Source organism: Artibeus jamaicensis, unplaced genomic scaffold, assembly GCF_021234435.1.
Source record: "Artibeus jamaicensis isolate MK-2021 breed Jamaican fruit bat unplaced genomic scaffold, CSHL_Jam_final contig_1696, whole genome shotgun sequence".
NCBI lineage: Eukaryota > Metazoa > Chordata > Mammalia > Chiroptera > Phyllostomidae > Artibeus > Artibeus jamaicensis.
Window position 1 is genome coordinate 140484 of NW_026521330.1, and position 27004 is coordinate 167487.

Genomic DNA, 27004 nt, shown 5'->3' on the forward strand with positions numbered 1-27004 from the left:
ACCCCCAGCTATTTATAGCTCTTTCTCCATCACATGACCCCCCACAGCCACATCTGATCTGCTCGGGGTCGAAGCAGGTGTGACAGCAGTGTGGGTGGGGAGGAGGTCAGGGTGACGACCTGAGGGACAGCCCCACAGGGAATTCCCTCGGCTGGGCAGCAGCGCTGTCCCCCTTCTGCGTCACTAGGAGGCTTCCAGCCCCAAGGCCCTGGTCCCTCTATAAATATCGCTCAGGCCAGGAAGGAAAACTGCTTAGCATGCTCTCAAACCTGTGTGTGCCCAGAGCATGTTAAACCTGCACCAGTGAAGTGTCCCCTCTCTCTCAAATAAAAAAAAAATGTCCCATCTCTCCCCCAGTAAGTGAAAGGTGAGGCTTCCCTGCCTGCTGGACGGTGACTCCAAGGCCCCGAAACACTGGAGTGTGACTCACCTCGTGGAGTAGCTGAGGCTGCTCTGCCATCTCTCCCTGCTGGGCTGTTCCCACTGCATCTCCAACCACGGTGTGGTCCTCGCCTGCTGGGCATCTCTCCCCACCCATCCAATGTTCTGTTTTCTCCTCCAGCTCTGCCTTTTCTGTCTGCGGGGCGCTGCTCATCATGCTTCAGTGCCACTCCTTGTCGCCCCTGATCTCGCACCCACTGGGTGGGGGGTGCTGTGGGAAGCAAGGGGGGCAGAGCCCAGGCTTCTGGCATTTCTCCCACTTCCCAGACCAGTAAGTGTCCGCCGCACCAGCAGCCTGCATTCACGGGGAGGGACTGAGCTTCTGTGTGGACTGAGGAGCGGGTCTGTCTAGTTGGGTTGCATAACGGGAAAGGGGAAATGGGCCAGGGGCCGCAGACAGGGGCACTTCTCACGACAAATACAAAGGATGATGGGGAAGTACTTTGCCATTCTTCTCTTCTTCAGGTCAGTAAATCATTTTTAGCCAACGACAAACGATCTGGCATCACATTTTTATCTCCTTTTGCCAATTTTCCTAGGACATTCTTTCTCCTGTGAACTCCTCACAATAGAAGTGAGAGACATAATCGAGGGGGTCATTTAGGGTCCATCACCAAGTGGGGTCTGTCCCAGGACGGTCCAAGTTCAGGCACAGTAGGGCAGGGACACTGAATATGTGGTCCGCAGGTAAATTTGGATCTAAGCCCTGTGCACAGCAGGTGGGAAGGTGGAAATCATCAGAAGCACCTTTTGTAAGATGAATCCTCCGCACCTGAAGGTTTACGGTCCACCCACAAAGATGACCATGTGCCCTGTCAAGGGACCAAGGGTTCTGCTAGCTCTGCAGGCAGAAAACAAGAGTTCTAAGGGGTCAGTGTGAGAGGAAACGAATACTGTCTTTAAGAAAATGCAGTGCTAAGTGAACTTATATTTGGGGGTGGGCGGGGAGGGAGCTTCAGAAATTGGGAAGATTTTCAGCTGTTTGTGGAGTACAGCTCTCCCGAAGGCAGCCAGTTTCTGGAGGGTCTTGATAATCCCAAGAAACAAGTATCTAAGGCACTATTTCTTCACTCTTCCAGAGAAAGTCAGGTCCTGGTTATGAACTCCAAGATGTGGAGGCTAGCGCCGTGGGGCTGGGGTGGCCCTCACACTGGACCGAGCCAAGCAGAAGCAGCAGCTGCAGTTCCGAGACCCAGATTCGGAAATGAGGAAGGTCAAGGAAGTCGACAGCTGCTAGTGCAGGGTGCGAGGGGCATTACCTGGACTGTGCGATTATAGTTGAGACCTCATGGGTTATCACCCTGTAAGAGAACAAGAGAATCAAATTTAGACTCTGCCCAGCCTCCCCTACCCATCCTCTGGTGGGTACAGTCCTTGGGTTCTTATATGGATAGACAAAGCTGGATTTCCAGGGAGTTCTGTGGAAAGCTCAATTTGGAAACAAATTCATAAGCATGCATGTATTCTATTAGATACAAATGTTGTATATCATACATATTCTTCTGGGGTCCAGGATACTAAACAGTTAAAACCTACAGGCTTATGGACGTGCTATGGGAAGGAAGGTTGTCCAAGTGACCAAGTGGCAGTCATTTCTAGGACCGCACCTTCCAGATCCTTGAAACACCCTTGGTCTCTTCCCGTGCCCTGGGAGGCCCTGCTGATAGCACAGGACGGGTCTCTTTCTCCCTCTTCTGGTTTTCCAAGCATGACACACTTCCCACCCCACCCCCTTCTCTCCCTAACTAGGGCTGAGATGGAATAATAATAAAGTCTTTGGTCTCAGGTTTATTTTCCCAGCTCAGTGGGAAAAATCTATAGCTCCCAAAGGTAAGGAAGGAGAACAGTCTCCTGCCAGGAGAAAAGTCCTGTAAGCAAAAAGGGCACAGTCAAGGTGACAGATTACTCCCCATGCTGCTTTCCATGTCCTCGGAAAGGCAGTGACTCAGAGGGTCACGGACACGGAGATAAAAGAACACATGCAAAAAAGTGAGCACAGTGTTCGCTCCCGCAGTGCATGTGAACTAGGGTCATTAAACTGGAGCTCATTTTCTGAGATAGTTAATGTGTTAACACCATGCAATTTGCTGTACGGCATCACCTTCAGTCCTCGTGGGGACCTTTGAAGGTACAAATAATTTTCCTCACTTTTCGATACGGGAGACTGATGTTCCGTGAGGTTAGGTACCGTAGCTAAGGTCTCCAGTATCTTCAAAGCCTGAGCCAGGATTCAGTCTATTTGATTCCAAGTTCATGCCCTTAAAGTAACATTTTTCCCTTTTCAAATAAAAAAAAAAAAAGAACTTTTAAATTGATGTTGGACAGAGAGAGAGAGAGAGGAACATCAATTTGTTGTTCCATTTAGTTATGCATCCATTGGTTGATTCTTGTACGTGCCCTGACCAGGGATTGAACATGCAACCTTGGCATATCAGGGTGACGCTCTAACCAACAGGGTCATTTTCTCCTCTGTACAATTGCAGGTCTCTGAGCCTCATTTCCCTCAGCTCTAAAATGGGAAAGTGACTGCTGTATGTGACGGTGGGGAGGGTGGGGAGGCTCCGAGCACCGCGCCTCGGACATGCCCACCAGTTGTCAGCTGCAGCTACTGGGGACTTCCTCCCCCCACTGGAGGCCTGCCTTCCTCCTTCGCCAAGACTTGTTTCCTTTCTTCCCATTCCCTTCCCTGTGCAGGAAGCAGGCTGGAGGCGGCGGCACGGGGCAGCCCCCAGCTCAGGGAGGTAATTTTAGAAGAGAATCCCCTGGCAGAGGTGAGCCTCTGGGGGAGGGGGGCAGAGACGGTGCAATTCGACCTGACACCCTCAGTCAAGGGCGGGGGTGGGGAGGACGCGGACTCCAGCTCAGAGGCGGATGCTGCTCTGTGATTCCCGCGTTTACCACACCTCCTTGCGCCTTCCTACTCCCCAAACGGGGGCTTACCTTGTTCCTGCCACTCCAGTACTTTTGTAAACCTCTCCTAGACTTCACGTCCCTCCCTCTCCCGAGGAGATCCCCCCAGGTTTCTCACAGCACAGCCGACCACCTGCCCCTTCTCAAGCCCTTTGCCCCCAGGGCCCCCCCTCCAGCCAGTTCTCCATCTCCCCCTGGTGGTGAACTTGGGCACTACGGGACTCAGGGAGGTCCTAGTCCCGCAGTCCCTTCCCGCTCTTCCTCCTCTGCACTCACCTTCCTCCCAGGTCCCAGGGCTCTTCCTGCCACAGTGGTCCCAGGGAATTTCCCCTCCCGCTAAACCTCCCCGCCCCACCTGCACGGAGACACTGGCCTCTCCAGGTCTCCCCTTTAGGCGTGGCTCCCTCATTCCCCCAGGCGCACGCAGCCCGCTGCCTAGGTTGCTCCTGGCTGCCTGACAATTCTCTGCCCAGTGCCCACCCTAGAAGACCTTCCACCCAAACTGGACCATGTGAGGTAAGGGATTCTACCAGCCTGATTACCCTCCCACGCCAGCCTTCCCCACCTACTTGAAATAATCCAGACCCGATACTGGTTGGTAACGACTTCCGGCTCTTCTGGCCCTGAGACGGCCCAGTGCTGGCCACACTGCCCGCGGTCGTGCAACTAAGATGGGCTCATCTCAGGCATGGATCTGTTCCTACTAAAAATCGGGCAGCAAAGTGAGAAGGGGTAGGCCCTGGGAGGGGTGAGAACGCTGCAAGGGGCTAAGAGTAAGTAGGCACCACGTGATTATCCGCAGACAGAGACGGCAGACGCACATCGGTAATAAATATGAGCATTTATTTGGCACCTGATGGCAACGCGACATCCTGGCAGTGGGAACTGGAAAGGTTTCATCACCCAAATGCTTCCCGACAGCCCTGAGCCCAGGGAGAGCAGGACGGGGCCCCAAGTCTCCAAACCACCTGGCTCACGGACGGGCATCTACTGAGCACCTCAACTACGACACAGTGGAGGAAGCTGTCTCACAGGTGACACAGCCTCAGGAATTTGTAATGCCGGCGCATGAGACAAAACACACCAAACAATTCAGAGTAAAACACCAAACTGTGTACAGTCAAAAGGCAGGGTTCCAGCGAGGGCTGCTTCCTTCAACGAACATTTACTGGAGCCCCGATTACGTGCCAGAAGCGGGGTAGATGTTGGTGAACAAGACAAAGTCTGGGCTCCCATGGAGCTTACGGCCTAGTAGGGGAGACAGACGGACAGGGAAGCAGGTCGGTGTATCATTATAGGTTAGGAAAAGCGCAGCGAAGGGATTAAACAGAACACAGGAGCCAGTAATCAACACAGTCACGCTGAGAGAGACAATGGCCTGAGGAGGCCTCCACAAGAGAGTGGATTTGAACTGAGGTCGAGGGGCAAAACCACCAAAGCCACGTGTGGTGAGGGTGGCGCTCCGTGGGCCCGGGAGTGTCCGCGACGGCTCAGGGCAGGACCGACATGGACAAAGCCACTGCAGCTGTTCCCTTAGAGAGAGAGCCACGCGTGATGCAACTACGGGGCAGGCAGGGGCTCTGCAGGCCCAGGGAAGGAGTCTGGACGTCATCTGAGGTTTGAGAAGAAAGCAACGCGTTCCCAGCAGGGGAGTGAGATGAGCAGACTTCTATTTAAAACCCAAATCTGTCACACAGACACTAGAGTGGAAGTCAAGGAGGCCTTCAGGAGCAGGAGTACCCTTTCAGCACCGAGGAACAGGGCTCCCGGGGCAAACAACACGTATGCCAATACGGCCAAGGGCTCCCCGAGGTGGGGAGACTTGCGAGGGCGGGGAAATCGGCCCTGGAAAATCAAAAGGGGATTCAGCACCGGAACAGAAAGCAGGAACAAGGTACTACATTGCATCCTTGAACAACCAAATGACACCAGCAAGCAGGAGTTTAGACAGATTTGGAGGCAGCAGTGAACAGGATGAAACGAACAGGGGAGAGACAGGAAGCAGGGAGGTGACAGCCAGGTAAGAAAGGCAAGGCGACAGGTTACAGGTACCACCGTGACCTGCCTCAGATGCACTGCCCGCCGGGCCCTTTCAGTAAGAGCGCAGAGGAAAGATCTCTGGGACTTTCCCGGGCAACGACTGCTGAGTGACAGGTCCCAGGTGCGCCCCAGCCCCACCTCTGTGACAGCTTGGATTCCTGAAGTCCAGAGCCCACAGTGGCAACGGGAAGACTGTCCCTCCCAGGGTGGCCCTGCTGCCCTGAAGGAACGCACAGGTCACCTCCACACACACAGCAGCAGAGCGTGTCTCTGGTCCCGTCTGTTCCTTCAAATGCCTACGTTAAATAAGACGCCTTCCAAATTCTCTTTCAGAAAAGTAGGCTGGGATATGAAGGGCAGGAGGTGACCTCTGAGATGTCCTGATGTGATAAAAGCAACGACCAAAGTGCCACCTACAGGAGCGGGGCACAGGAAGGGTGCACCCCCATGGAGGAGACCTCTCCAGCCAACAGGGCGCTTCCCAACCCCGCCGCTGGGCTCCTCTCTCGAAGCCGAAGCCGAGCTCCTGGCAACCAGTCCTGCCAGGGCCGCCGGCCCCCGGGGAGCAAGCCTCCCACGGCGGGAGCCAGCCTGCAGTCCCAGACGCCACGGCAAAGATGACGGGCATGAAACCAGCCTGGGGACTCCGAGTCCCTGAGGGGGAGGACGGAAACCCCAGTCCCGAAGAGGCTCCACCGCGCCTCCCGCGGTCCCGGGTGACGGAGGTGGCCTCACACGGGAGGGTGTCCCGGGAACAGGTAGAGGCGCCGGCACAGGGTGCTGCAGTACTCCGACATCTCCTTGCACCGGTGGAACTCTGTGCCGGGGGCGTAGCCCTCCCGCTCCTTGATAAGTCCGTTCACCTGGGAAGGCAAGGAAAACACGCAGGGTCCAGAGTCTGAGAGCCTGGCGTTTCCATGGTGTCAGTACCACAGGGAGGATGCAGAGACTGGGCGAAGCAGGCGGGGGGCGGGGGCAGACTGCGGGGGTGCAGGAGGGTCAGGGCGCCAGGTGCAGCCGACTCACCTTGACGAGCATGTCGGCCACGTGGGTGTCACAAGCCCTCTCAGAGAAGACTTGAGCGAGGGCCTCGATGTACCAGGAGCCCCGTTTGGTGTTGCGCATGGCGGCAGTCCCTGCAGCCAGGACAGGAGCCACCAGTGTGAAGGTCACCCGGGACACCCTCACCCACAGAGCTGGATGTCCCAAACTCGCCATCTGCGGCCCCTCGTTCCACCACCCACCCGTCAGAGAGCCTCACACGAGAAAATGCGAGTGTGGAAGAGAGTGTAATCGTTCGGCGCTACCTTTGAGGCAGGCGTAGCCACAGATCATGTCCGAGCGAGTGGGCAGTCGCATCCGCGGCAGCTCCTGCCGACCAGCATCGCTCTCCTCGCAGCCGGGGGGCGGGGCGTGGCTCTTGCCGTCCTGCTGGTCCACCCCGCGGTCGGTTTCATCTGCAGGAAGGCACAGAGTGGACGAGGATGTTACCCCCTCCCATCTCTCCTGGGCCCGACACGGGCAAGGCCAAGGTCCCTACAACACTGACTGGGAAGAGTCATTTCCGGCTGCCGCCTCCAACCTGGGAGTTAAGACACAGAAACCCATTATCCCCATTCCTTTCCCCGCATGCATCTGTCGAGGGGCGCACAAGCCCCTGGTCTGAGCTGGCCGGTCTGTGGGGGGAAGGCGCCGAATCCCAAGCTCCTGGTGAACAGAACTAAAATGGTTTCAGTTGCTCACTGAGCAACGCACCTGGAAGTCACAGTGCTTCTTTATTGCAATACACAATAGAATACCTAATATATTTAGATTTTTAAAAACATTTTATTTATTTTTAGAGGGAAGGGAGGGAGAAAGAGAGGAAGAGAAACGTCAGTGTGTGGTTGCCTCTTGAGCACCCCCTACTGGGGACCTGGCCCGCAACATAGGCATGTGCCTTGACTAGGAATTCAACCAATTCACTGAGTCTGGCGCTCAACCCACTGAGGCACATCAGCTGGGGCAGACGTATTCAGTTTTATTATAAAAGAAAAAGCAAGTTAATAAACCAAAAATATGATCACTATGTGTGTGCCATGTAAAAGTCAAACACCTGAAATCTGCATCAATAAAAAGGTTATAAAACTAAGCACGACCAGTCATTTCCAAAGCATTTTTTGTGTTTTTTAAAAGCACTTACCACTTGTCTATTAATTTCACAAACCAAATTGTACCAGGCACCCAAGGTTTGAAAGAGCAATTTCAGAGGAAAAACTTGAAGTACACTATTATTCAGTTTCTGCAGTAGTTCCTCAACCTGCCCTGAGCACGCGCCCAGCCTCCTGACCGAGGCCTGATCTACCCGCACACGACCCCTTTTTTGATGTTTCGTTTCGGGGAGTGGAGGGGGGGCAGGGCATGTTGACAGGAAAGAGACAGGCAGGACACGCAGCTCGTCACACCCAAGACGAAAAGTACGCTCTTTTGCAACACTGCTGCTCCACGACGGAACGTTCGAGAGCCCAGACGGACAGGGAAGCGTGAAGACCTGTGCGGGAAACGGCCAAGACTCACGGGTCCTCTGAGAATGTGTTGGGCAGCGGCCACGTGCCAAGTGCTACTTTGGTGTTAAGCCCTGGGGATCGAGTGAAGACTTCCCCCTCCTAGAGCTTCCGCTCCAGCTTAGGAGGCGGTCAACTGGGGCGGGGCAGCACTTTCTACAGACCTGTCATATTAACGAAATATGGCTGAAGACGGGTGGGCTCATTTCCAAGGAGCAGCAAGCCCCTGGTCATCCACTGAAGAACTTGATTTTAGAAGGAAGACTCGGGTCGCCCCAGGAAAGAGCAACTTCTCCCTACCCAGACGTAGGGGTTCTGTGTGTCTCTGAATACAGGACACAGTGCTTTGTGTCTTTACTTCACTGTATTTTGCTGGTGACACCTCCTGAAGGAACTAGGACAAGTTGCATGTGTCCCTCAAAGGAAGGAGACTCCTTTCTTGCCTTCAGATCTATTAATTAATAAATGTTACCGGTTCCTTCTCTACCATATCCCCACATCTGTTTTCTGTTACTGGGAGAACCTTCATCCCGTCATCCACTATTTATTGAGGCCACCACGTGTCTATCAGGCAATGCTTTGGGCCTGGGAAGACAGCAGGTGAATGAAAGTCAGTTCCTGCCCCCAGCACTCTTTTCTTAATGCAGCTTCCTGCCATGCTGATGCCAGGAAAAAAATCACCACTCCTTTCTTATATACGCTCCCCAAAGCTCGATACTCTTATCTGCTGAGGCCCCAAACTCTCAGCTGCGGCTAAATGTTTATAATCAGCTGGCTGACCTCATGTGGTCGGCCACACCTCACTATATACTGTACTTTTCAGACCATAAGATGCACCAGGCTTTAGAGGAAAATAGGAAAAAAACATCGAAGAAAAAATGTGGTGAAATATTTAGTAAGATAAACAACGTAATACTGCATCAATGTCCATGTAAACAGAACTCAGCAGCAGCATTAACAACCATTATTCCTCCGGGCGGGGGTGGGGGGTGCGTCTTACAGTCTGAAAAACGCACATGATATATCACACAGATGCTTGGTTTTTAAATGAGATCCGGGCTTGCTTCTGACTCGACACCCCATTTCGGGGGGTTGGGCCGTTCTCTTAACCTCACCATGCTTGCCCTATATTGTATTTCCCCCTTTACTCTCGAAAGGCTCCTCCTGCTAGCCACGCCTATGGGTCCAAATTAAGCCTCAACCTGCCCAGGAAAATCTCTTCAAGCTGAGCTGACTTAAAGTGGCCCATTCCTCACGGCTTGCGTCTTCCTGTGTATGGTCTGTAGCTCACCAATTCCACCCTTGCTGACCTGAGGCCTCTGAACGAGCCTACAGGAACTTCGTGTGTGTCTGCTCTATCTTCCGAGTCACTAGCAGGCGCCTGGGAGCGACCACGATGTCGTTCGCTTTGTGATAGTACCTGGAGTGGCTCTAGTTACGGTGCAGGACCTTAATCAGTTACCTTCTTTGGTGATAGTAGGAGAATAGAAGCAGTATTAACCATTTACAAGTGTTGAACAGGCAACAGATTAAAAAATTATTTGAGTATTTGGACAGAGTGACCTCTGCTCCAACCACAAGCCCCTGAAGGCGCTGGTCACGTTACAACCATCGTAGCCGGCATTTCTCATGGATTTACTAAGAGCCAGCGACTGCGCTAAGCAAGCCCTTCCTACGTAGTACTGTAGTACTTCACTCAGTCGTCGAAACAACCCAATGAAGTAGGCCTGATGACTCTCTACATTTTGTATGAAGGAAACAAAGACAGAGGGACATCAAGTGACTTCTCTAATGCGACCTGACTGGCTAGTGGCAGAGGCAGAATCTGACTGCAGTGAGAACTTTCATTCTTACGGGCTCCCTCCCGGTGAGAGGCGCACCCACGTGTCTGCTGAGCCCCGTCACGGAGTCCTGGGGCAGAAGGCTGCGGGCGAGAGTAGAGGGAGGCAGCAGCTGAGGAACGGGGCCCCCGCTGACGTGCACGGCACGTGGATGATGAAGAGAAGCAGGGAGGAAAGGATGGCAAGGCAGGTGAAAAGAGAAGAGAAAGTAAAAAGAGACCAAAGAGGGAGGAAGGAAAAGAGGAAGGGGGTAAAGCGAGAGGGACAGGAAGGACAGACAGAAAGTCCCTAACCGGAAGGAGTAACCAAAAAAGCACATCAGGGTTATTGATAAGCACGGAAAAGAGTCAGAGTCCTCAGAACAGGAGGCAAAGACGTCCACAAGAGTCTTGAGGACAGGGCGTGGCGGTGCACGGAGAGCTGGCGGCCTGAGAGCCAGGGACTGCCAGGTCCCAGCACACCCCATGCATCGGGGACACTTACAGAGCAAGAGAGGCGGTGGCAGCAGTGAACAGAAGGAGGTGCCCAAGGGGTCCAATAGCACCTGAGAGGAGCAAACAGGAAAGTGAGAGCTGGGGGGGCTGCCCAGGAGCCCCCTCCCCGGGCCGGCCCTCCAGGCACTCACCTCCGCGGCAGGCCTGGATGAAGAACATCTTCGGCTTGTTCTGGAGGCTCGGGCAACTGGCGTTGTCAAAGAGCCGAAACACCTCTTGCAGCTGCCAGGCGGAAGCAGGGGAGAAGGGAGGTTAAGCAGTCAGTAGGGCCTCCTGAGTCCTTGCCCCCCGCAGCAGCCAGCACTGTGCGACAAGGGCCGGCCTTAAGAACATCGTCGGTCTGCAAACTGCACACACCTGAAGCACCTTGCCGTCCACACCGTAGACGCCGCCCTCCACGCCATGAGAGAGGAGGGCCACTATGCAGGAGTCGGTGACACGGTGAGCAGGCATCTGGGCAAAATTCTGGAGTTTCTCTTGCATTTCCTGGAAGAAAGATACCTTTTAGTGTTGTTCGCTGTAGTCAGCACCACTTTTCTGCGGTCCACGGTAAGGGAAGTCAGAGACCCTCTGAGAGGCTAAAGAAAGCACAACCCGAGACACAGAATTCTGCATGCAACGGCACAAAATTCACTGACTGAGATATGCTGACTCCTGGATCAGAGCAAGTCAATGAAGACAACCAAGAGCCAGCTAACTCTGTCCATTTCCCAATCACCAACCAGGCCTTTCTTCAGAGCCAATGCCCTTGCACACAAACGGCGGGGGGGGGGGACCACCTACTGAGCTGTGAATGAGGGTCCCCTATGGGGCTGTGAGAAAACACACTGCTCAGTGACAAAGGACTAATAGGACCATGATGACAGAGCTGACGTGCGCAGAGACAGTGATCGTGTCTACAGAAAACACCTGTTCAGGGAGGAGCACGCTGTTCTAGAAGATTCTGTCAGGGCCAGGACTACGTGCAGTGGCTACAGGTTCAGGCAGACTGAGGTCTGATCCCTGGGTTCAAAGCTGGTACAAGTTATGAAGCCCCTCAAGGCTCTACTACCCATTTTGTGAGAAAAGAAAGGACTTATAGCTGTGTCTGGCACACACTGCAATGATCTGCACTAATGTTATGTGCAGGTCTAATGAATGGTAACACGATTACCATTTTTTTCACGAAAGAAACCTATTACTGGTCAACCTTGCAGTCCAAATTAAGAATCTTGCTTATCTAGCCCTGAGCCGCCATAGGCGTACCTCCCGAACTTAAGCATTTCGCCCATCCATGGGAAGCTATGTTATAATAATCTGACATTAACTGCTGAACTTTTGTCTCGGCTGTCTCTCGTAGCTCAGAGAAGCCACTTTATTACGAACTTGAACGAACCACAATTATGAACTTGAATGAACCACAGTGAAGACAAACATGCTACCCGGGCAGAAGAGTTACACCACACAGCCCTCGACAAAAAAGCACGCCCTTCTGGAATGCACTGTGGTGGTTCTCACGGCGTGGTCCCCAACACAGCAGAACGGGCATCACCTGGGCACTCGTAAGAAATGCAAAGTCTTGGGCCTCGGCAATTGCGTTTAACAAGACTTCAGCGATTCCGAAATCAATACGCAAAGTCCAAGAACTACCAATCGGTTTGTCTGCAATGCAGTTGACCCTCGAACACTATTGGAATTGGGGCACCAACACCCCAGTCACAAATCCACACATATTTTTGATTCCCCCAGAACTTAACCAGTTGTCCTTGGGTGTCCGTAGGGGATTGGTTCCAGGACCCCCCAAGGATACCAAAATCTGCAGATACTCAAGTCCCTTAGATACAATGGTGCAGACCAAGGCATAAGTTAGCATTCCACATCCTCAGATCCCCAACAGTGAACCAAAAATAGTTTTTGATCTGAGGTTGGCTGAATCCAGGGATGTGAAGCCCAGAGATACAATGGGCTGACTATGTATTTACTGAAAAAAAAATTAAATAAATCTGCCTGTAAGTGGACCTGCGCAGTTGAACCCCGTGTTGTTCAAGGGCCAACTGAATCGCCTGCACACGACTGAGGCTTCATTACACAAGACTTGAACCTCTTCAACATAACAGGAAACGGAGAAATGGGCTTCGCCGACACAGTACGTATGTTTTCTGGACACACGGAAGCCACCCATAATGTTGGAAATCTGAAGGTAGTAAAAGACATTCAAAATTAATTTATTTCTAGAACACGTAACCTCGAGGGAATCCGTACGTAGGAAGGCTCCTCTCGAGTCGACCGCAACAGAATTTGACGTGTGCTGGTTACGTTTGCTCGTGGAAGGGAACACAAATCTACGTGTGGCCCCACTCACGAGGCCTCAGAACTCCAGTGAGACGATCAGGTCAGCAGGCGGAGGACAGAAAAGCCCAAAGAATGAACGCACACTTTGTACCCGAATCGACAGGACTAAACCACTCAACAAACGGGAATGAATCACCTGGGGGGATTTTTTCCAAAGGCAGCACAGCTTCAGGTAGGATCTGTAGCTTTATTTCCGGTCAAATCACAGCCCTTATCTAAACAGCAGTCTTCCCGTGCCTGTGGTCTGGCTGCGGGTGGGGGCAGCAGAAGGGAATAGCCCCTGAGCCCTCTGACATTCTGTGCATGGTTCTGTGGGCAGCCTTTCCTGGAAGGACCCACAGCTTGCCCCTATGTCGTCAAAGCAGCCTGTGACCCAAATGCAAGTTAAAAACCAATGCCACGGGGTAAGAATACCTGTCACTTAAAATGCGTCCCATTTCCTCACATATGATGATCTGTAATTCTAGAACTAGCAGCCTCACGGAGGAGACGCAGTGAGAACAGACCGAGGACAGAGAAAAACTGAGAACCAGCAGGAGCAGCGAGGACGCCAGTGAGCGCCCGTCAGGGATGGGCAGGGTTCTCTACAAGGACACACCGTCTGCAACTGTAAATGGAATTTTCTCTGGAGTCCAAAGAAAAAAAGAAAGGCTCTTAATTTTTTGGTTGTTTCTTTGCTCATCAAGTAATTATAAAACAAGAGTGGAGTTTCCTGAGAGGCCCTTCCAGAATGAATGCTGTGCGGGGGCCCAGTGGCCCACATCACCACCCCTCTGTGACCACGGGACTTCAGAGGGGCCCGAGAGTCCCGCCCCCACCACAAACGGGCTCCGCGGTGTCCCCCTCGTGGCTCTGAGTCTCCGGAGCTGGTGGTCAGGCTGCCTGCAGGGCCGGCTCCCACGGCTCGGTCCTGAGCCTTTTGCTCTCGTTCCTCTAATCTCTTTCTCAAAGATCTCATACTCTCTCACTGAATATTTTTCCTGCACAACTGCCAAATTCACAGCTTTGGTCTTGACCTCCTCTGAGGCCTTCGATTCCTCCTTAGCTTCTCCACCCCCTCTATATGTGGTTATTCAACCACCAGGCACTGGAAGCACAACCACGGCATTTTGCTCCTCACACCCTCCCTTCAGCTCACTGCGTCGTCCAGCCCTCACCCTCTCCCTCACCCTCTCGTACCGGCACGACGATTCCCACTCCGAGATGGATGTCCTGCCACCAGCCTCTACTCCATTCACCGCGATGCAGTCTTATTAGTCTTCCTGAACCGTCGCGTGAATAATGCATCACTTTCCATTCAAGAATCGCTAATGATGTTCTAATGCCAAAACAAGGACGTCCAATTCCTTGGGGAAGACTTTCAAGGCCCCCTGCATCTGCCCCCCTCAACTCCAATCTCATCTTCGGCACTCCTCTGCCCTAGGCATCTATTTGACTTACCCACCGGTCCACCAGGGGTCCTCCCTGCCCTGGCTCCCTGCACCACGCCCCTCTTTCGTAGCTGCCCTTCCAGGCCAATTCAGGTCTCCATTTAGCCTTCAGGCCCTATCTACCCTGGGGACTGTTTCTTTCTCTTATCTTCTGTAGAAGACTCCGTCTCTAATCTCACCTGGGACGTGCTTTGCTTTCTGCTGATGTCGAGAGTTCCTCATCTAACCGAAGTTCCCTAGAACCCAAGGCCCACATTTGACATCCCTGGTTCCCGACACAGTCTGCCCCACCCTGAGGCACCCCAAATCAGATGCTGCTGCAACTGCAGTTACGGAACGATGTGACCGGAGAAGGAGAACCCCTGGGGTCCCGGAGTCTGCGTCAGGGTTGGCACCAGCAGGAACGGTGCTTGTAGAGTGGGCTCATGGGTCCCTCAATTCTAGTGACTGTCTCTGAAAACAACAGCCTACAGCTGCGTGGTGACTCAGGGCTGTTTAGGGCTGCATTTCACACTGCCACGCATGTGAGGTCCCTAATGACAAGACACAATTTGGAAAACCAGAACATCAGTTCCTAGTGAAAGGAATGACGGGAGCAAAACCTGCAGAGCAAAACCTGCGAGGGAGCGTGGGAAACATCTGTGTCGTTCACTGACTTTCAACAGGATCCCCTGTGCCGGCATCGGGGCCGATGCCCCAGCCTCGCTCCCTCCACGCCCGGCAGACCGGTCTGAAGCAGCAGTCCCAGCCGTGGCTCTGAGGCCCTCGCTGCGCTGCATGGGCTGCTGCGGGGAAGGAGAACACCTGAGTGTCTCCTGATGGAAGCGGCCTCATCGCCGGGAGTGGAGCAAATACCTAACTTTTCCCAGAGAAGCGAGACAGCTGGAAAACCAGGAACGGGACCGCAGACAACGCTGAAGGCAAAACGGAGGTCCCTGACCTGGACAGATCAGAGCTCCCAGAAACATTAACCTTACCACGGACACTCCCAAAGGCAAGTGCAGGAAAGTACTGTTATTCTGGAATCAAAGTGAAGACTCAGTATTAATCCACCAAGAGGCTATCGTCAATGTCAAAACAGCAACAGCCAAGAGTAATAAAGCCCAATGTGCCGCTGGATAATGGAGGTTAATGAAGAAAAACCCATAACGAAAATGCTTATGATGGGCAGGAATCTAGTCCAGAAGCAACCACCCTAAGATCTGCCTCGTGGCCACACAACTGATAGAAAGGAACTTTTCCACAGGCCAATGCATTAAACTGCCACAACACGGTATTTATAAGGGCAATTCCAGCCAGCTTTCATTTCTAAGAATTTCAGCTGCCCAAGTCACCTTTACGCCAATAACTAGACTGTGCACCCCTGGCTTAGAAGGGTCTTTCGGAGTCGGCTGGGTGACTCTCGCTGTCCCCCCACTTCCTGAGGGACTGGGAATTAATCTGCCGGACATGGAAAACGGAGAACCCAGCCGAGGACTTCTACTTGGGGACAGCACAGCTACCCCGAGAAGTCAACAGCAAGGCGGCTGGCTAACGCTAATTCTTTTTCTTTTACTAGGCTGCAAGGGGGGAGGCAGAAAAGAGTGAGCAAAAAAGTGAGCAGAGGAAGTAACTAGGTCACCAGCCCAGCGGGCGGAGGAGCAGCAGTGGGCGTTTCTGGCCCCGAGGGTCACGTCGGGTACCTGCGCGGTCTGGTCCAGTAGAACGTGGACCTGGTAGCCCAAGAGCTTGAAGAGGGCGACCAGGGTGCTGTGGTCCACGTCCCCTCCGGAGCGGAATTCCAGGTCTTTCTCTCCGGTGAAGTGCACGTTGCTCAGGACCAGGGCCAGGCCACGTGGCCGAGACCTCAGCTTGTAGGCCTGGGGAGGGAGGGGAGGCCAATTAAGACTATGACCTTAAGGACACAAACCCCAGCCCGCCCGCCCCCTCATGAGACATTTTGAGAAAACGAAGACATCATACTCTTCTGAACTCCCCCAGGTCAGGACAGAAACAGGCCCATGGAAGACAGCCCATCAGCAAAGCCTTTCTGACCAATAAATAAAGCAGGGAGAGAAGGTACATGCAGACCAAGTCCAGACGCCCAAGAAGGGCGTCTCATTCCGCAACTCTTTTCCTGTGGCCATCTTGCCAGACTCACCAGCTGGGAGTGTGCTTGATAAAACTCAGGAGAGCAAGGCTTCACCTGAAGGCAGGGCGGGCCATCCCCGTTGTCTAGGGAGAGTTCCACGGCGTCTGTGGCATAGGAAGCCAAAAACTAGCACACAAACTACACACCAACCCTAGTACTTGGTAACTTCAGGCACCCTTCGAACTGGGGTTTTAATCATTACTGGTCTTGCTCAGTCCCCAAATTTGTAAGATCCACGGAGGGCAGAGACCTGTTGACTCAGCCTGCATACAGTGGGTGCTCAACTCACTGAATGACTGCATGAGATGTGCTAAAAGCCTTGTTCTAATCACGCAGTAACTCAATCAGCAGGCTAGTGGCCCATAATGTAGTCTATTCTCATTTTCGTAACAGCTCAGCTTTATAGAGGAGACAGGCCAACCGTACACAGGAACTTCCTACCTCTACCAGTTGCTCCAGGGCCAACCGCCATGAAAACACCATCTGTGATGGAAGGGAAATCTGCCTAACCCCCCCCCCCCCAAACTGCTCTGCCAGTCCCGAACAAATTCCGCCAGGAAACTGTTCCCAAGGTGAATGGAAACAGGTATCACACACTAGGGCAGCCAGACGCCAGTTAAGGGCAGTCAGTTTGTGGGACCTGTTCTATCCCATCCATTCTCACCTGCAGACAGGCGGAGCTGCTTGTGGGGGGGACAGGACTCAGACACCGGCAAAGACAGACCCAAGTCGTAGTCCCGGCTCAGCTGTAAGAAATCAGGACCCCCAAGGCAGGTCTTAGGGAGACCGTCCGGTCCAAATAAAACCCAGATCTTGTCTCCCGTTTCAGAAATTCCTTTCCCACCAAACTAACCCTTCTTAACACACCACATGTCTAGGGCTCCGTACCGGTGGGAGTACGTGCTGAAGACCAGAGAGGGTGGAAAGCAACAGGTCCTCCAGGTGACCCTGCTTGGTCTCCCTCAGGGCCACACAGAAGGCTTCAAAAGCCTGGGGACCCCTCTTGGGCAGCAAGGTGAGGAGCTCCACATTCTGGCTGAAACTGCCCACTTGGGCCTACAATACAAGAATAAAACATAAAAGCCTGTTCACTTATCTGGCTGTAATTCCATTTCTCCAGATGAGCTTCCTAAGGATGTCATCACCCAGCTCAAGAATCCCTTTCATAAAAAAACAGTACAGGTGCAGTCCTTCCCACTATTCCTGATTCACGTATCTTTTCTGGTACATGCTCTGGGGTAGAGGAGCACTGTCTTCTCCTTCCTCGGGCGCTGCCTGGTTTGCACACAGCATCAAGCTCTGTTCCTACTTCTACGATCAATTTACGCAGCTTTCCCCTTTCACCTCCATACCTGAATGTGCTCCCTCATTTCCAAGGTGATGATGTCTTTCTCCAGGAGATGTTCTAACAGTTCACTCAGCAACAGTTGCTTGGCCAGCACCACTCGGTTCTTTTTCAGGGCTTCCTGATGGTCAGGATGCATGCCGAACACACCCGGTGCCCTACCGGTAAGAGGCAGAGAGAAAGGCTGTCGAGAACGGAAGAGATGGCACGGAAGGGGGGTGTGCACGAGGCGGAGGGAAGAAGATCAACAGGGACCGGACTTATAACAACCAACTGTACTGTAGGTACAATATGCCTACAATAACCTAGGCATATTTTATGGAAACTGGTTGAAGTCAAGGAAGTATTAAGCATAGAAAATGATGTACATGATTCTTTATGGAGTGTGTTCAACCGAAAGCATCCTCTGAGACAGTGTGTCTAGGGGAGGGACACAGCTACCTTCACAGAAACATACACAGGCACACACGTATTCCTGAGAAGGAGTATTCCTCCGACAGACCAACTGTAATCAAGAGATTATTCCAGAAAACACTTCACATTACTTATTCAGGCTGCTGAAAAGTGATCGGGATCCTCTAAGAACTGAGTAAGGAGAAAGAATGAGAGAAAGTCACAGTAGATAAATACCAACAACGGACATGATCACCATAATCTGAAATCACTTTAAGAGTTAAAGCACATAAAGGCTAAATTATTCTGGTAATTGCATTTACTAGGGATGTCTTCGTTTCAAGGTTTCCTCAGTTTTGCTGTTGGTTTGGAAAGAGAGCGGTTTCTGTTTATGAACTAAAAAGAATCCCATTTCAATGTGTATCATCCATGTGCCTAGTTTGTATAAACCTGGAGCTCGCCAGCCTGTTTATTCAGTTTCCAAACATATGACAACAGAATGGGCCTCATGGCAGTGAGAGAGGAATATGGTAATAGCTTCGGTTTACAACTCAAAATCCTATTTAAAGATCCATCCTCATTTCGAAGATGTTAAAATGTGCATCATAGCATCAGTGAAATATCCCACATTTATAGCATGTACTTGGCTTAACTCTACGCTAGAGATTTATAGTTAGAGGAGAGAAAAGCATGGTCTTGGAAGAACTGAGAGGGACCCAGGAAGATGGCACGTGGGCTCTAAGGCAGGGGCAGTGGTCAGGGAAACACTCCCAGGGTTGGGAATGGTTAGCCTAAGCAGATTAATGTCTAGCCAACTCAGGTGAAAGTTTGGGTTGGGAACAGCGATATCTGGAATTCCATTTTAACTTCTCGTTTCTTGAAATACTCCCATTACCCCAAACGTTCAGTAAAAACCTGCCAACAACACGGTCAAGCAGGGGTGTCTAGCCTGCAGCCCTCAGGCTGCATGGGGCTCAGGATGGCTACCAAGGCGGCCCAACACAAAATCGTCAACCTACTTAAAAACATTACGAGACTTTCTGTGTGTGTGTGTGTGTGTGTGTGTGTGTGATTATATGTGTAGATTATATTTAATGTGTGGCCCCCAAGACACTAAAAGATTGGACACCTCTGGATCAAAAACTTCATTTAAGAATCACTTTAAAGACATCAAAGCAGTAACAATGGCCAATGTGAACGCTGATAAGAATAAGTATAATTAGGTATCAACCACAAGATAACAACATTGACTGCAGGGGCCCTCTTGCTATTTCCTCAGGACACAGACCAATGACGGAGCAGGTTTCCCCAGGTTTCCCTCGGCTTATCTGCAGCATTTCCTCCTTAAAACTTTCTCCTCCCTGTAGGCAGCCGCTAACAGGCTTCCCCAGCTGCCTTAAACTTCGCCCAAAGCTAAGTGACCAGACTTGTTTCGAATGGAAAAAGTACGATGTTCTGGTCCCACTCCTCGGTGAAACCTTACCCTTACGCTGGGCCTTTGTGAACAGAAATTTTCCAGGATAAAAATCTAAGGATGAATTTTAAATTTACCATATTCCACATCTGCAATCTGTTTTAAATTGTGTTATGTACAGTAAGCACAGCTGTAATCTAGTTTTAGGAGAAACCAGTGCTTTCTTTTAGCTCTATTGTATTTTCCATGTGATTGTAAAAGACCGCTTGTTCACAGTTTGTTTCAACAGCCCTCTTCTTGGGAGGAAGTTTGGGTGTTAATGCCATTCATAAAAGGCTCTGCCATACTCATTTTAGTGTGTGCCTGTTGCTGTTAACCTTTGATGAACAAACACCTAAAACGAACAACAAAATACAACATTCCCCTCCCTTGGGGCCCATTACACCACTGTTTCCACATCCCCTCTCTGCCCACGGGGTTCCTGTTTCCTCCAGAGGACCTCTGACCTGTCCTTAAATGTTGACGGTTACTAAGAAACCCCCTGAAAGAACCTGTCCTCAGTCTGTCTCATCCAGACTCCTGGTCCTTAACTCTTTCAAGTTCCAGACTTGAATTTTTAACCCCAAACTCCACGGGTTTAATTTGAAGCATCATCTGTTCTCCCCACACCTCTCTGCATTCCATATCACGTGGGGAAACTCAAAGGTGGACTTTCCAAAAGTAACCACCACCACCACCACGTAGAACTTTAGAACACATCGGCACGGGGAGGAAGGAGTGCGGAAAAGGACACAAAAGGAGTCCTTCAGTACTGATTCTGTGTGCTCCTGCAGGTTCCAGTTCTGAAGTCCTAAATCTTCTGGGTCTGGGCCAGAAGGCATTTAAAATGTTCTGGGTGATGCACGCCACTAAAGGATATAATTGGGGTACAGGCGGAGGAGACACACTGGGAGCCTCCGAAACCTCCTTGTCCTTTCGAGGTACTCAAAAGCCAAAGTTTGTGCTGATTGCTTTGAAAATCTGGTCATTACACCCAAAGCAATACAGCTCATGATATAGTCAATCCAACCCAAATGCACATTAGGTAGGATGCCGGGATCTGCAGGTCTCATCGGTTAAAGGGACAGAGTACAGTTCTTCAGAAGGGAAGCAGGGGAAAGAAAAAGCCTTTTAAAGACTTAAAGATGGAGAATCTTGAACAGAAGCCGAGATTTAGTAGGAATGGAAAGCGCTCCCCCTGTTCAAAGCCCTCCTAAGGATGGACGAATCGAGGTTGGAGCATGGAGGGGAAAGGCCGAGACGTGCGCCCCTGGAGGAGCAGCCCGGCTTCCATCCTTGGCAGGCAGTGCGGACAGGCTGCTTTCCCACCTTTCCAAGGTGGGAAAGGCACCAAGGCCATACGCTTGGGACACGGGATCCCCTTCCCTGGGCCCCAGTGAGGAGCCCTGGGATCTTCCCTGACTCACCTGCATCTCCTGTCAGCGGTCATTAGCCCCTTTAGGGGCAGGGCTGGCCGGGAATTCGCGATTGGGGTCGCCATTTCTCGCTTTTCCCGGGCTGGGAGTGCACCGCCCACAACCCCAACAAACCGAAAGCCTTCGCGGCCTCAGCATCCCTCCTACGACTGGCAGCGGACAACGCGCCTGCGCCCTACTTCTCCCGGCATCACCCCTACGCTACGCCCCTCTCCCTGCGCGCAGCCTGTGCGTGCGCAGGCGCAGAACCTCGTCGTGGACGCGCGGTCCAATGGAAAGCGGGCTGGGTGGAAAGGGAAGGGGCGGGGACAAAGCGAGGAGCCGCCCCCCACGCACGGGGGCTCGCGATTGGTCGTGGGTTCCCGCGGAAATCTTGGCTCCCGCCCCCGACCTCCCATTCCGCCTTCCTGGCCTATTGCAAAAACTTTTCGGAGACGCGAGTGGCCGACTTTTTACTTTATTGAAATGTTGGGGCTTGGGTAAGGAGGCGTGGAGCACTAGGAGTCGCCCGACGGATACCCGAGCTGTGAGTGAAGCCCTGAGTGGCGAGCGCACCCCAGAGGGGGGTGGGTCGGCCGTGACTGAGCCCCTCCCACTGGTTAAAAGCTACAGCACAGCCGCAGAACGGGATTCCAGACAATCTGGTCTTTTGCTGGGATCTGAGGAAGCAGGCCGGGGGCTGGGGTTAAACCCTAGCGGTCAGCGTAAAGGGCTGAGACTGAAGCGATTACAGCAGGGCAAGTGATTCCGGTCGTCACATCGGGTGACAGTATCCTTAGGTGCTCCGCCACCCCTGCCAAGAAGCTCAGGCTTTATCCCTGCTGACCTACCTATCCACCATTCTCAAAACAGGAAGACCGACCCTAACCGTGTGGCAGTTTTACTCCACTGCTTCCCCACAGGATGGGGACCCTTCATTGGGCACTACTCTCTTAGCCCCTGGGCCAGAACTGCTTTACAAGTGGAGCAGGGGCCATCGGAGCTTTGCTCCGTGGGCTGGGCACACTCAGCCCACCCAGTCTGCAGACACGCGGCGGCCCCCCATTCTGACTACACGAAGTCTCCCACCCCTCACCAGCAGTTGTCCAAGGCAGAAGAGAGGTGTGCGGATGGCCTGGCTACCTTGTTTTGAGCAGAAACGTAATAGGCTTTGGGATATGAACAGCAGAGTTTAAGTTATTTCTATGCTATTTACTAGCACTGTGCCCCTGTGCAAATAAAATTTTTCAGATCCTTGGAATCCCCATTTTTCAAATGATAATAATACCTCACGAGGCTGGGAGGCACAAGTGATCTAATAGAAGCAAAGCACCAGAAACAGAAGCAACATAATTGTCACTCAGATGCTGATTCCTTTCTTCATTCCCCAGGTTCTCTGGGTCACCGCCTCCTTTCACCCTCAGTCTAACTCTGGAAATAGGGAATATGGGTGAGGTTTCTGAATGTTGCCTGAAAATTCAAATTGTACCACCTACATCTCAACTGGGAAGGGCTTACCTTAGCCTGACTCCCTGCTGGGTTAAAGTCTCCGTTCATGATGTTTCTGAAGGCACTGGGAAATGTGCTCAAATGAACCAGTGGGTCTGGCAGAGAAATGATATATCCTGGGGAAGTCTGTTAGGGGGGTGTCCAGTCATCTTCATAGAAAACATTGTCATCATCAGGGTGACCAAAACTGACGTCATAGTCAGGGGGTGGAGTAAGAGGCTCCAGTTTGGGGAGGGTGACCACACCCTGCAGATCAGGAGCCACGGACATGGCTCGTGGTCCCCGAAGCCGGAGGCTGACCGGAGCTCTTCCAGGGTTTCCTGGGGCCATAGACCCCTCTGAGCCCACTCGTCTTTCCGCCTGGGCTCTCCTGGGCCCCTGTGGATGGCAAGGCTGTCCCTCTACAAGTCCTGGGGGAATTATGATGCTGCTGTAGGGAGGCGGCTGATCCAACTCTTGGAGGTGGCCCTGTGACTCCAACACCATAGCTTCTCCATAGGTTGGCACTTGGAAGGCTTCATTGTCTCTGGGGGAGGAGAAATAAGGTCATTGGTGGCTGCCTGAAAGGAGCCCCTTTCCCCTTTCTATTTTCTACTGAGAAAAGACACCTCCCGTCACTGATACCAGTGACAGAGGTAGAAAGCAGAGCCTTTATACCTGAGAGACTAGAGGCACATGGAGAGTGGGTAGTGCATTCCTTCCGTTTGCCCCCACCCTTGACTCACCGAGCACTGCCTGAGGACCCTGGGCTCTCCGGCTGCCCAGACTGGATTGCCCATTCCAGAAAGCAGGCCAGGAGGCAGGCAAACAGGAAGAAGCCACCCGAGGTCAGAAAGAAAGAAGCAACAGGGACAATGTCTGGCCATATGCCCAGCAAAGCCAGCCCCAGGAGGAAGGCGGCGCAGCACAGGTAGAGTAGTGGCTTCTCCAGTCTCCCCCATGACTGGCTTGGCACCATGGCCCCTCCCCAGGCTCCTGCAAAAAGATACACAGCTGTTGTGTCTAAACGAGCATTTGGCATCCTGGCCGGCTCAGATACCAAAGTAACCGTATTAGACACCTTTGGGGGGGGGGGTGTTCAGGTTCTTCCATCTCAAATCAAATAAATGGCCAAAATAAGTGAGCAGCAGTGAACACCCCAGTTCTGCAACTCTCTATAGGATCATGCTGTTGTCCCAAGGCATTGTGTGTGTGGAATAAAGCAGGAAACCTGTCCAAGAGTGCTGACTCCGGGCCATCATGCCAGTTTACTGTGTCATGGCTCTGCCTGCCTTCCTTCTTTCTTATTCCCTGGCTTCTCCCTTCCAGTTCTGCCATTCCACCCCCAGGATCCAGGCCTGGGTGGGCCCCTGGGACCTTGGGGTTCAGTGGCATCTCTGGAATCCAGGTGATGGGGCAGACCCTGCCCTTTCTCTGTTATTGCTTGCACTGGACCTCTCCCCCAGCCCTCTAGCTTCCCAGTGAGGGGCCCTCAGTAAGACCCTGTTGGGGCGAGTAGGGGGAGGGAGCACCACTTACCCCAAGTCTGACCCCACCTTCCCAACTCCTCCAGTCAGTCTATGCTCCGGTTGGAGGGAAAAAAAATGCAGGTAGACACAACATAGCCCCAGGGCCACAGCTACGTAAGAGAGAATCTTACAGACGAAGGTCTAGGGCCACGCACAGAAGCCTGATAACTCCCGGCACTCTACACCCGGCGTCCGCAAGGGTCCTCCACCCTCTGCGGACTCTGACTCAGATTTCGAGTTTCTGGCCTGGAGTTATTACCGCAGGGGCTGGGAGGTTGGTGGGCAGAAGGCTCCTTTCCTTTGGAACAGGGCAGCAAGGCAGAGGCGGCAGTGTCCCAGAGCCAGCCCTCAGGCGTCCCCTGCTCTCTGCACGGCAGGGACTCACAGACCCTACAAAAGGGGCCAGACCCGCTCCTGACACCCAATCCCAGGACCCTCCCGAGACCTCTCAGCAGCCTTAGGCGTTCCTACCTCACCTGTCTGGACCAGACGCCAAAGAAAGTAGTTGTGGGGGAAGTGGGAGGCGGGGGAGGAGGCGGAGCGCACTGGCCCCGCCCTCTCTTTGGCCCCAGTCCTTCAGTTCCTGCCCAGGCTTCACTTACCCTTTTTCTCCGAAGGGCTGACCTCCTACAGCCCCACTTTAATTTCTTCTCACTCCATTCCCTACCGCCCCCCACACAGCACCTTAAGGAGTGTTCTCCTCCTCCCCACCTCAGGGATCTTTGTGAATTTAACCAGAGTTAAATTCGCCTGTCCTTACCCCTCTTCTTGGTGCGCATTATACTAAGAGCACCTCGCCTCATATTTAGAGAATACACATTGAGCCCCGGGGGTGGGGCGGGGGGCAGAGTTCACGGTCTGTTCAGTCTCTGTGATCACACGGTGCTTTGCAGACTAAGCACTGTTGTGGGCCTGGAATGGCGTGTTCTGCTTCCACCGCTGCAGTAGCTGTGAACTCCTGGTTTTCCACAGGCCTGTAAGAGGAGTTCGTGGGTTTGCCTCTGGGCACGGTTAACGGTTGATTCTTCAAAAGCCACCTCCGGTTGATTCTTCAAAAGCCACCTCCGAGAGGATGCCTTCCAGGGAGGCTGTCTCCACTTTGTAACCACAGAATTCCTTCCTACCCCTGCCCTGGCCCTTCCCTGTTTACATGGTAATTTTCTGTTTTCACGCCTTACCACTACGGTAAGGTGCGTTTCTCCTGGAGAGCGATTAATTCCCATCATCTCTGAATCCCTGCAAGTGACGCCTGTCCTGACACAAGGCGGGTGCTCACTAAACATAGTTGAATGACTTTATTGGAAGGCTGCTGGGCTGCCTGGTCCCACCACACACACTAGAGGTCCGGGACCCACTCTTTTTGCTTGTGAGTCAGGCAGTAAATCCGTGAGGCGGGTGCCGGCAGGCGCAAAGTGGCTAGAGGGACACTTTGACCTTGGCACTCAGAGAAAGATAGACAAGGCTGGACGCTCTGCCTTCAGGGAGTTACCACTGGACAAGGGGGGGTGGTTAGCAGATAACGGGGCACAAATCGGATCCCAAGGACAGTTGGGGGGCATAGCCCGTGCTGTTGCAGCAGACAATGTGTGTGTGTGAGAGAGAGAGAGGCAGAAGGAGGAAGAGGGGGAGGAGGGAGAAGAAGTGTTTCTAGAGAGGTACGCCTGCGTGTTTAGAGATGGGATGCGGGTGTTGAGGATGATGAGGATGCAACTGTGCCCCCGACTGACTGAGAGGCCAGGCAGGAGGCACACGGGAAGCCTGAGGTTGTGTAAACAAGGTGTGTCTGTGTAGGAAGTAGGAGTGGAGCATGGGAGGACAGCTGGTTATTTCATTTCCACCAGTTTCCTGACTATTCAGCTCACATGGGAAACATGCAGCTGGGATCAGAAGAACTTCAACCTGCAGTTAATATACTGATAGAAGGAAATCGGCCCACAGTCGTTGGTGTGTATAACAAGTGTAGACGTAAGAACGTCTAAACCTGTAGAAAGTTTTTGTAGTTTATTTGAGCCAAAATTGACAATTGCCTAGAAGCAAGAACTAAAATTCTCGGGAGAATGAGAGTCTTGCATTTTCTTTTGCGCCTTTGGAAGTTAAGGAGGGGACATAAGGAAGATTCCGTGCGGGTGGGAGAAAGCAAAGCTGGCAGGAATTGGGGTACAGGATACTTAAGTTTCTGTGCTCTTTCGAGGGTGGTGACGTCTCCCAGGGGCATTACTTCCGGTGTTTCAAAGGCGCATTTAACCTGGATGCACCCAGAGCTTCAACTCCTTCCCTGGAGCAGTTACAGGCCTGGCTCAGGACTACCCCCTGTGACCTGCCCAGTTACGAATTTGTGATCAGGTCACCCTGGGAGGTTCCTTTCCACTGAACCATCTTTTTAATCCATCTTGTAACATGTAGTTTTTCCTCCTTTTTTTTTTTTTTTATTATTTCCTCCTGCTGAATGCTAAGAAACGTCATTGTTGAGACGAGCAATGGGAAATGTGTTGATTGCCCTGAATACTTGTGGCCAAATTGCTCCCCCAAGTTCTTCCTTCTCTCTTCTCTTTACCTGTTTAGTGTCCTTAGCAAAATATGAATGCACCACCTAATTCAATGGCCAGGCCGATGTCTACTTGCCTACCTCCTTTGTGGGGAGGGTGGTGACGGGAAGCAGGCAGACAGGGGGAGGGGAGAGGCGGAGAAAATCAACAGACTGCCCTCGAGGGAACGGAGGTCTGCCCGCGCTGGCGTCTCTGAGACTTTGTTTCTCCGCTTTCCTGTTTCTGAACGTGAACCTGCTTTACACTTGTAGCCAACATGTGTGCAGTATTCTGTGTGCCCTGCTCACAGTGTTGGACATTATACTGGCACAAATTAAGGAACAATAGCTGTATAATGGAATCAGAGTCACTGTTATTGCATCCATTTTATGGGGGAGGTCAGAAACTTGAGAAAAATGGAGGGTTGGGTCAAGATTTGAACCTGCCATCCTAGTCCAGAAACCCTGGCTCTTCACCACGTTGTAAGCCCACTCTGAACACCCTTTAGGCTGCCTTCATAGTGATACATTCAACAGCATGCCTGTGATGTTGTCAGATCGTTATTCTGGCCTTCCCTGGAGAAGTGGACAGATGTGATTTTTCCCATGGTTTGGAGTCTTACAAAAAGGCCGATCTTCAGAAAGTAAAGGCCACAGAAGGAAATGTTGGAAAATGAAATAAGATTCTAGAGCCAC

General features: G+C 52.3%; 2 protein-coding genes across 6 annotated transcripts; both read right to left on the reverse strand.

The window, feature by feature from the left end:
- Window positions 1-4179: 4179 nt before the first annotated feature.
- Window positions 4180-20984, reverse strand: CASP2 (caspase 2). Of its 3 annotated transcripts, XM_037160812.2 has the most exons (11): window positions 20780-20984; window positions 17514-17664; window positions 17050-17217; window positions 16826-16907; window positions 16171-16265; window positions 15713-15889; window positions 10627-10755; window positions 10401-10491; window positions 6699-6848; window positions 6418-6527; window positions 4180-6254 (listed from the first exon to the last, which is right to left on the reverse strand). In XM_037160812.2, exons 1-11 carry the CDS (start codon window positions 20851-20853, stop codon window positions 6123-6125), a joined length of 1359 nt encoding a protein of 452 aa, XP_037016707.2. In that variant the 5' UTR covers window positions 20854-20984; the 3' UTR covers window positions 4180-6122. The 3 variants fall into 3 exon arrangements, with proteins under 3 accessions (XP_037016707.2, XP_053525875.1, XP_037016716.2); XM_053669900.1 differs by lacking the exon at window positions 17050-17217; XM_037160821.2 differs by lacking the exons at window positions 4180-6254; window positions 6418-6527; window positions 6699-6848 and adding an exon at window positions 10255-10319.
- A 215-nt stretch (window positions 20985-21199) lies between these two features.
- Window positions 21200-24603, reverse strand: TMEM139 (transmembrane protein 139). 3 transcript variants are annotated; one of them, XM_037160835.2, is made up of 3 exons: window positions 24387-24603; window positions 23002-23251; window positions 21200-22802 (listed from the first exon to the last, which is right to left on the reverse strand). In XM_037160835.2, exons 2-3 carry the CDS (start codon window positions 23232-23234, stop codon window positions 22406-22408), a joined length of 630 nt encoding a protein of 209 aa, XP_037016730.2. In that variant the 5' UTR covers window positions 23235-23251; window positions 24387-24603; the 3' UTR covers window positions 21200-22405. The 3 variants fall into 3 exon arrangements, with proteins under 3 accessions (XP_037016730.2, XP_037016731.2, XP_037016729.2); XM_037160836.2 differs by lacking the exon at window positions 24387-24603 and adding an exon at window positions 24256-24274; XM_037160834.2 differs by lacking the exon at window positions 24387-24603 and adding an exon at window positions 23795-24191.
- Between the last annotated feature and the right edge of the window lie 2401 nt (window positions 24604-27004).